The sequence below is a fragment of the Morone saxatilis genome, unplaced genomic scaffold (genome assembly GCF_004916995.1).
Source record: "Morone saxatilis isolate NCDOM2014 unplaced genomic scaffold, NCSU_SB_2.0 Contig23, whole genome shotgun sequence".
NCBI classification, from domain to species: domain Eukaryota; kingdom Metazoa; phylum Chordata; class Actinopteri; family Moronidae; genus Morone; species Morone saxatilis.
This window is the reverse complement of record NW_023339796.1, coordinates 23,198,751-23,209,253: the sequence shown is the minus strand read 5'-3', so window position 1 is coordinate 23,209,253 and position 10,503 is coordinate 23,198,751. Positions and strand designations below refer to the sequence as shown.

At 39.4% G+C, this 10,503-nt stretch overlaps 1 protein-coding gene across 1 annotated transcript in view; it reads left to right on the top strand.

Annotated features, from left to right (window-relative positions):
* Positions 1-10,503, top strand: part of ctnnd2b (catenin (cadherin-associated protein), delta 2b) — a 123,567-nt gene that overhangs the window by 939 nt on the left and 112,125 nt on the right. Inside the window, exons 2-3 of the mRNA XM_035670918.1 lie at positions 1,722-1,858; positions 4,097-4,137. Of these exons, the coding sequence (XP_035526811.1) occupies positions 1,722-1,858; positions 4,097-4,137 (178 nt within the window). The remainder of the gene's footprint in view (positions 1-1,721; positions 1,859-4,096; positions 4,138-10,503) is intronic.

Sequence of the window (10,503 nt, the reverse complement as noted above, 5' to 3'; positions counted from 1 at the left end):
GTGTGTGTTTGTGTGTGTGTATTGGTCCTTTAAACACTTACAGCTTTTTTGGGAATGAAGTTATTCATAAGGTGTGTTTTGTGCTGATGCGAAATTGATAGATGCAATTATTTCAGTAGTCCACACATGCATAAAATCAGTGTTTCTGTGGTTCACACATGCTTAGCCCCATGTATCAAGGCTGAGTCCTTGCTGCAGCGACCCAGGGTTCGAATCCGACCTGTGGCACTTTGCTGTAATCCCCTCTCTCCCCTATTTCCTGTCACTCTTCAGCTGTCACTATCCATTAGTCAATAAAAGCCCAAAAAACATTAATAAAAAAAAGGAAAATCATATTTCACTCTATGATGTGAAAATCATCCATGGCTGGTAATAAGTATATTGATTACTTTGAACTATGTATGTGCATATCTGAAGTCTTAATTGACTACATTAACTTCTCCTTCTGTCTTCATTTAACACATACACTGTAGTTTATTTTGACTCAGTCCGACATACCTGCAGCTCCAAATACTCACTAGAGCACCAAATGTGTATTAATCTGCTGCTGAAAATATACCCCAACAAATGCACTATTTACTCCTGTTTGAGTAAGGCCCAGCTGTTAGACGTTATGAGCATTTCTGTGAAAAATGAAAATATATATATCATATTTGTGATGTGCTTTTTTAAAGATCTTCAGCAGGAACTCCTGGCTAAGAGCCACAGACAGTAGGGACACCAACTAACACATTGTTGGTTTTGGACTTTTCATTAAAATTGCTAACAGAAACAAAATTATAGCATATTGCCAGCCTTGGGTTTTCAATTTCAGGTTGTCTGCCAAAAGATGCCATGATTGGACTACTTTATTATACCAGCAAAAAGGTAATAGTAGCACAACTATTATTATTACTGCCTTTCCTACTGGTGGTGGCACTGCTAAAAGTAGCATTTTTGAAATAATTAGTGTCTTTTGGAGAGCAGTGCTTTTTGTACATGAACTCAGTGTGTTACTTACTGGCCCTAGAAATAAATTACAGGACCCTTTGCCACAAATATGTGCCAGATGTGTACTTTTTAGTACATTTCAAAACATAGCCCTCTGTTGTCACAAGGACTGGTACCAATGTAGTCTGGAGTAAAAAATGTATTCATCTTGTACTAGCAGTTTTTAATGGTAGTACAAATCCTAGCACTGTTGTGACAGTACTGCCCTGCTGCTAGTAGTACCACTGAATCTGATCAGATCTCTTTGGAGTCTGCAGACTTTCTTCTCACTGGCCTAGATTTCCTGTTCCAAATTGTACAAGTGCACCTATCCAGGATGTTTCACTGCCCTTTGCCAAATGCATGCTGGGATAAGCTCCAGCTCTACATGACCCTGAACATGAATAAGTCAAGTCAGAAAATGATAAAAAAAGAAAAGCTTAATTAATCATAGCTGAACACATAAATCAAAACTGATCAAAGTGTTGCAGTGGAATCAAATGTAGTCCAATAGAAGGCTGATTCATCAGTGATCTGTCATCCCACTGTATCAATATTGAATGAGTACTTGGACCTGTGTATGTGTCTCTCTTCAACTCTGCCTTTGCTCTAATGTCCGTATCTGTGTGTACAGTTGTCCCTGAGTACAAGTGTAGGAGAGTGTAGGTGTGACAGCCACTCAGACTAAACGCTGGCATGTCAGGGTGTCTTTAATAATGGTAAAAGAGTTGCAATGTTTCCTTGTTTTCCAGGAGGTATGCCAGTGCCTGAGGTGGCATCTGACACTGCCAGCGCTGCCACCATGTTGAGCCCCGTCCTCAATGCCTCCAACGGAGACGGCTCAGAGTCTGAAACCACCTCCGCCATCCTCGCCTCCGTCAAGGAACAGGTTAGAACTCTTAGTGTGTGTAGGTGTGTGTGTGTGTGTGTAGAGGGTTGTCACAATTAATGAAATATGAACACCAGAAAGTAGTGGGGATAATTCCTCCCGTCCTCTCAGGGTGAGACAGGACGACAGCAAACAGCAAACACAAATGATGGAATGCCCATCTGAGATAATGTGTCACACATGTGTCACCATATTTTGATCTGTTTGTCACGGGCTACACCCTCTCAGTACAATTTTGAAAATGCTCTAATGTGGTGGGATGCATCATTTCATTCTACATTTTGTCAAAGTCTGGCAAGCTTTGATGGAGATACTGTGTATGACAAAGCAGTAAAGGGACAAGACAAAGCCCACACCTTGATTTTCTTTTGTCAGGGACATTAGGCTGCAGAGCCAGACTTTGTGTTTGGTGTTTATTATGTATTTATGAAGGTTAGAATATTCATGACTCTGCCAGAATCTGTCTTGATGTGTTCATCTGTTTTTAGCTTCTCTTTCATTTTTGACTGCTACATGTCTTTTATTATATTACTGTTTTGACTCATACTGACAGATTGTTCCTAATGTGTATATATGTATAATGTGTGCTGTCCCCTTACAGACAGGTGAAAAATTAAAGGAAAAACCTAAATGAATGAGTAGACAAACATGACAAATGCAAATGCTATTATACAGGACATGAGGGGTCAATGAATGGTTTGATGAGAATGAAAATGATGTGAATCAATTGAACACCTACGTGAGAATGGAAAGGGTTCCTGAGACTTGGAGGTTTGTGTTGTTAAAAGCATTTAAAATATTGCATCTGTATTACATTATCAGGCTTTAAACACACATTTTTGCCTCACTTGAGACAGTACACCAGAGAGTGGTAGATTGCTCTATGAGAGAAGCTTTGGGACAGAGTAGAAAGAGGCAGATGCAGTATATTATGACCCATTAGCACCCCAGATAAGCAGTTAATCCGGACATTTAAGGTGCACCGACCTGTCTGTCAGAATCTGACACAGTTTCATATGTCACTAACTTAAAAATTAATTTAATGCCAGTCTGAAAAGCAGTTAGTGTTGTACACTGGAGCACACTTCTAAATCACGTTTGATAAAGGTGAGAAATTAAACCACTGGAGGTAACCCCTAACAAGATTTCCTGCTGGTCTCCAGATGTTTTTTAACCAGCCAACTAGTCTCACACAGAAAAGCTCTCATTGGATTGATTATTTCTCCATCTGAGGAAATTTCCTGAGAGCAGCACCAGATATATTTGGAATTCTGCTAAATAAGTTGAGATATGGGTAATTAATACACTGAAAAGGGAATTTATTAATTTATCAAGGTTTCGGCTTACTTGTTTGGTTCAGGTTAAACAAACACTGATTTGGTGGAGTTCATTTGTAGTTTGAAAGCAAAACGGACCAACCACTTAGCAGATAAAGTGCATTAATTTAAAGCTAAACTATTAGTTAATCTATCGGCCTGAAAGTGAGAGTGAGTTACTGATCAATCAGAAAGTGAAGTGGTTGTGTTGTTTTGTCCAGTTTTACTTTTAAAACTCGAGTTTCTTGACCAGGGAAGATAAATATACATGTAAGAAGCATTAAAGTGCTGCATAAGAGGTAAGAGTGAATCCTTGCTGCTGCATTCTTTTAAAGTTTTGAACTCACTAGTTTTGCTGATGACTAAATCTTGTATGCCCAAATCCAAGATTTAACACCTAAGAGAATAACTTTGCTGATGAGAATTGGAAAAATTAAAAGTCTGACCTGCTGTTGGTGGTACTAGTAAGGGGATCACCAAAATCATTTGGGTTTAGCCTCTGAGGACCATTTCTGTCCCTCTGCCAAATTTAATGTTAATCCATGCAGAAGTTGTCCAGATATTTTAATCTGGACAAAAGTGTTGAACAGATGGACGGTAGCACCAGCAATGCCTACCCCAAAGCAACACTACCAGTGTATTTCAAAACTACTTTACTACAATCATCTTATTCTCCCATAAGATTACTACCAATAAACATACAGTAAATATAGAGCAGATTAAATGTGATGTTAGTGTGAGATCTCATTATGTGTTTAAACTTAAAGCACAGCTCCATCACCATCCATTTTACACATCAAAGTGTGTTTACGGGCCATGGGGAGTGCAACTGCATATGTGAAAGAAACTGTATAAAGCCTTTGGTGGCTTCAGGGGAGCTGTATGAAACATTCTGACACTGTCTCGAGTGACATCACTTGAGGCAGCATCGGACGACTACGAGTTTGAAGATGGGGGTGTGGAGTGAGAAAGAAGGGAGCTTACCAGACCTACCTGTAGCCCGCTTCTCATCTCTGCTCGGCTCCAAGCTACATTAGCCACTGTTTGCGTAACTCCAACCACACTGTCTGCAGTCAAGTTGTATTGTGGTCAAGGTAGAAGAATGCGTGGAATAAATAAAGACAATGTCTCTGGTTCTGCTACACAAAGTTTGATCCTAAATCTGGGAGCGCTCTTATAGTGCTAGATAGCAGCGCTTTGAATGCTGGCTCTGTCTGGCACTGGTCTCAGAAGATGCGGCAGTGTGTATTTGTGCATGTAGCGTATGGGTGCACAGTTCGAGTAGATACTTGATACCGTGGACACTGCGTGCGTCCTTGAGTACTATAGGATGTGAGGAAATGTACTCTGAAATGCAGATGCTAAAGATAGCCGGTGAAAATGCTGAGAGTAGAGAAAATAATGGCTTCTGCATGTTTTAGACTGAAACCTTGCTGTGAGGATACTATAATGTTCTGGAAGTCCATGCAGAGTCTAAGTAGGTCATGTTGACTTGGACACACACGCACACGCACACACACACACACACACACACACACACACACAGGTCAAGTGCAGATGCACTCAGATGATCTAGGGCATGGTAATGGCCTTCTGGTGAGAATGTGTAAAACGAAAAAGGCTGCAGAGGAGAAGACCGGAGTGGAAGGAGTGTCAGCTATTTGAGGAAAGTGAAGACGAATAGACAGACGCTCACTCTCTCCTCCACCTCCCTTCTTTTTTCTGTACAAGCTGGTGTCGTTATTTCATTCTCCTGCACCATGGTGAAGTTATTATTATTTTTTAAGCCAGTCATTTGTCACTTCCTTTCATGCTTGTTTCTGCAGTGTGTAATTTTTCAATACGTTTGGGCTTTTGTAACCTGTAAACTGTAAAAAGGAGGCAGGGATGTATTTTTATGGAGTTTTGGCCAATGCACACACACACACACACACACACACACACACACACACTGCCTGCTGTTCATTTTGGTTCATAAAGACAAGGTCAGGCATGAGAGACCAAGAAAAGGCTTCACACACACGGGCTATGCATGCACACATGCGGTCTGCGGACACACACGAACCCGCGTACTCGCTGCCAATCAGACTCTTTTGCCTCTGCTGACTCACACCAGGAGATCCCTGCTGCTGTTTTTCCTCTGTTTCCTTCTACCCACATGAGATTGATTAGCCATTCGACGTTGTATTTATCACATCTGTCAGCTTTTGTCCTCGTATCGTTCATCATCTCTGCTGTCAACACATCTGCTATTGGGGGAGCGCAGTGTGAAGTGCCCGTTTTGAAAAGAGTTTCATTCCAATGTGAGATGTGCCTATTTGAAAAATCTGACATATTGTCATATTGAATGACAGATAAAGTGAAAGTGGCACAGGGTATTGATTAGCTGTCTGTTGCTCGCAGCCTGGTAACATTTGACAATCCAGTCACATTATGAAAAAAATGAATGTGTTTGAATGTGTGCTTGAAAATATCCTTCAGTGGACAAGGACCTACAGCAGTTCAATTCAAAATGCTTCATTTTGTTTTAAAATATGAATTCACAAAATCCATGTTTCTTTTCTGGCACTTTCAGCTCTTTGGGGTGCTAAATAATCCAAATGCCTTTAACCATATTGACTAAAGGACCATACCAAGGTTTTGTGCCAGTCCAATGTAAGAAAGACAGCGTAGCTAAATATTTATAAATTGTGTGTTTTGGCTCGTGCAATATGTTAGGTGTTCTTATTTGGAAGCAGAAAATACAGGAGGAAGGAATATAAATGTATGCAAATAGTGTCTGCACCTGATCTAGTAGAGGAAGTTGCATCTGAAGTTCAATGGTTGGGCTAATCAGGTGTAATCAGCAAACGCCAACTACCTTTAGTGGAGAACATCAGACATAAATGTCAAATGCTTCGGGCTTTGGAAAAGACTTATGAAGCTGTCTGTTTAGAGAATTACTAAAAAGATATTTTTAATTGGGACATTTCACATTGTTATGGAGTTGACATCCTTATTTTACAGTTTGTCCTTCATTTTCCAGAACAGGTTACTTTGTGATATTCAGGGGACCAGGAGTAAAATGTATCTCATGTATAAAAAATGGTCTGATGATATATGGTATAAACGAAAATTACGAATGTATTGTCGCATAAAGGATAGCTGCAGTGCAGAACGTATGTGTAGTATAACTTAAACAAAAGACACAGCTCCTTATGTGCACAGTTGTGTTCAGGAACATTACCATTAGCCCTAGAGACTGGTAGGTTTAATGCCACTGCAGAGGGGGACAGACTTTTATGTGACTGTGAAACTGTGAAAAAGGTTGTTTTTCTCTGTCCTGTCCATAAGGGGTTTATGTCCTTGTACTTTTTAGTAAAATGTCTATAGTTTTACTATATTATTGTATTACTGTTGAGAGGACTAACACATCATTGGTTTTGGTCTTTTAGTGGGATTTGATGCCAAAAAGAACAGTCTAATTTGACTTATCCTTTTGAATGCATTTGAAATGACCGTTCTCCGTTCAGCACCACAAAATATACAAGACAAAAGACCAGCAATGCAAGAGAATGTACTTCTCAATCGTTATCATTACCTTTCTGTTTCCTTTAATATGTATTTGTCCTGACTTTTAACGCAGGACGAGTCAAAATCTATTCAGTCTGATTATCGGGCTAGGCTCTTGAAGCAGCCAATTTAATACTTGTTAAGTAGGACTGATAGATTTTTTAAAATCAATATCTAGTCAATAACCCAGCGAAAGGAGTCTAAGAGTTATAAGAATGACCAAAAACCTCCCACATTTAACTCAAGGAGACTTTTTGAATTTAAACACCATTTCAGAGAAGTGTTCTCCTGTCTGTTTGTTCCAAAACTATAAAGCACACTAGATTACTGCTTCAGCTTTCATTTCCATCACTTTGGCAACACAACCTCCTGCCTTGTGTTCACAAGCCACAACCATGGTGCAACATAAGTAATGTCGGACATAAAAGAGGTGTTGTTGCATTCACTGCCTCATCAGAGACGAAAACATGACAATGCAATCAAGGGCATGAAAATACGGGAATTCAAGAGGAGAGAAAGTGCAGCCAGGAGAGAAGACAACCATGGATAAAAGTAGACAATCTAGCTGTTTAATGGGTTTTAGGCAGAATGTGGCATTTCTGCAGCCTCTCACCCTCTTATGATGGTTAATGTGAATCATGGTGCTCTGTGGAATCGCTCACTCTAATTGGCAGCGAAGCAGGAAACAGCTTCTCTCAGGTCTGACCTACAACGTGCATGAATCCAAACTGAATACAGTTTATAGTGAAGTTTAATTAGGCTTACATTTATTTTCTCTGTAAGCCTAATTAAACCTCAGTTCTTCTCTTCCTCTACCAACACACCGTTATATAAATACTGTTCAAGTGTAACCAGTGTCACTCTTTTGATGGATCACATTTTGTATACATATTTGGTGGCTGTGCACAAATTTCACATGCTGAAGCACTCATTTATGATTGGTGAGATGATAAAAAACACAGGATTAATAGCCTTTTGAAAACAATCAGCCTTATGATTATTGTACTCACTCTTGGATGATTCATTAGGTTCTTTTATTGGTGTTTTCTTGCAGCAGGTCTGCGATGATAATGGGTGCTATCAGCCCTTCCTCTCCCTCTCACCACTGCTCTCCTCATTTGTTTATTAAGGATTAATTAAGATTTGTTTAGCATCAGCTACCTCATTAAATTACCAAATATAGTTCTCTTCAAAGTTCACAACAGAGTTAGATATTCATAAGAAGTGGTTTCAAAGTGGATCAAATATTTATTTTGTTTTACTTCTTATGCAAGGGGGCATGAAGAAAAAGAGAAAGTAGAATATTTAAGGGTTGTGGAGGGAGGGGAGGGATTTGGGGAGGAATTGTGTTTGCTCATGCTTTGTCTTTCCCTCGCTCTCTCTTGCTCTGTCAGGCAAAGTGTTGGCATTTGAGAAAGTCTTTTACTTTTTGTTATTTCCAGCTGAAGGAAGACTCCAGGCGAGAGCACCATAGTAGAAATAGAACATTATGTCTAATGTGAATATGTTTTTGTATATACTGAATGGACAGTTCGCTGAGACCTGCCCCCTTTGGCTACTGTTGCTACATCTTTCAGGCTTTTCATTCTCACACAGCACATATACAGTTTAGATTATTAACAGTACACTATCTGGATTTCTTAGTCATAAAAAGAAAAAAAGAGTCAATTTCAGATAGTGGTATACAAAAGCATCCTCTTATTTCTACCTGGGGCCATCAGTTTGTTTCTGCCAAAATGACACCTGTTGCTGGCAGATTTTATCACCTGCAGTTTGCAACTAAATTATGCTAACTTTATCTTAAGAAAATTGTGTTCTTGAATTTTAATGTTGAACAGATTACAATAGAAAGGACTTTTAGGTCGAGGGCTTATGTAGTTGGCAAATGTAACTCTGCCTGGAGTAACAGAGCCACTAATGTTAAGCTGTTAACTCTGATAGCATCCAGGAGCAGCTTCCCTACAGTAGGGAAATGCTACACAGTGTGCGTGCTAGTCATAAATGAGGCTTTTTTGGTGTAACTTTTGGCCTTGGAAGTAACACTCAGTTACCACTGCAGGTAACGTTAGTAAGCTAGTTAGCTGGACATGATAATTCAGTTCAATTCAATTTTCTTTGTATTGCGCCAATTCATAACAAAAGTTATCTCAGGACACTTTTCAAATAGAGTGCTGTACTCTGAATGTTCGCAGCTTACATTAGATTAGATAAACACACTATTCAATTAGTATTGCTAGCCTGCTGTGCCTAGTTACGGTTGCTAAGCTTTGATTGGACCATCGCTGTTCAGAGGGGGATTCATGGGCACATACATTTGAGTGCATATATATATATATACAGTATATATTTGCATGTGTGTGTGTTTTTCATCGGTTTCAGAGAATTTTTTCACCGTTAGCTGTCTGTACTTTGAACTGGAAAGCAGTGATAGGAGAGGAAAAGCAGTGCATTCTGGGTAGGGCTAGAAGAGGCCAACGGTTCCTTACATTTGGCAGCTCAATCTGACTGTCGGTTGACTGGGGACTGACAGACTGAGATAGTGTGTGTGTGTGTGTGTGTGTGTGTGTGTGTAAACTCCGTTGGGTTGCAGGCGTTTCAGACTTAAAGAGTTCAGCTCTGCGAGTTATATTATGCAGAGAGCTGAGCAGACGGTTGACACTGCAAAGGAAAAGATACCATACTTTGTATTTGATGAGTGTAAGTCTAGTGGTAGATGTTTATTATTTTATTACAGGTAAATGAAGAAAGAGACATATGCTGCAACGTAGCCAGAGCCAGGATTTCAGCTCATGTATTAGTGACCACTAAGGATTTACTTCCATCAGCTCTCTTTTGCACTCTTTTCCTACTTTTTCCACCCCCTCAAAGATTGCTTTTGAATTTCAGTATATAATGAAATCTAACTATTTCCTATGACAAGGTCTCAGAATGACTCAGCACTTTAAAATACATTTCTTTATAATCTTTCATATTTTAAAGCCTTACACCTCAGATATTTTCTTGTATGACTGGACCTTACAAGGTGGCACATTGCAATCGCTATGGTGTTCATCTTTATTTGCAGTCATTTATTTGATTATTGTACCTTTGCAGTTCATGTATTTTTCATTTACGGTACTTTATTCACTATTTCCTTAATTAGGATATTTGCACCTGGCCTTTGTGAAGGCCACAGCAGTCACACAGGCCTGTCATTATTAGCCACATTTTTAAAAGCCTTTAAAGATAAATCCAATGCCATCTGTGACTTTAATGGGTAGGAAAAATAATGAATGGTACTGAAACAAGGATGCTCACAAAATACTCTGACGCATACTGTCAACTGAATGGGAAGAAGGTATTGAGCAGCCAGTCATACAGGGGGATCAGGACAGTGCACAAAGCTCTGCAGCAGTAGGTTAGGAGCTGACTGTAAAAAAAGACTAAAAGTCTCTCTCTAGTCTCACATTGTCTGGACTAAAAGTTTATCTCTCATCTTTGATCAAAGTGTAGCTTCTGTGGTAGACTCATTTCTTTGACGTCATTGAAGAAGATGTGTGCCCATAAGGTTTCAACATGAATAAATCTTTTTTTCTTGACTTTTTTATTGATCAGGCCCTTGTAATGTAGCATATTGTGCTAGGTTTAAGCATTTCATAATCTACAAACACACAAAAGCTACATAAGATTTAAATCATTCTTGTATGAGAACAGTTATGGCATATAAAGACAGACTTTGAAATACCTAAAGGTCCAGTGTGTAACATTTAGGACGATCTATTGGCAGAAATGCAATAT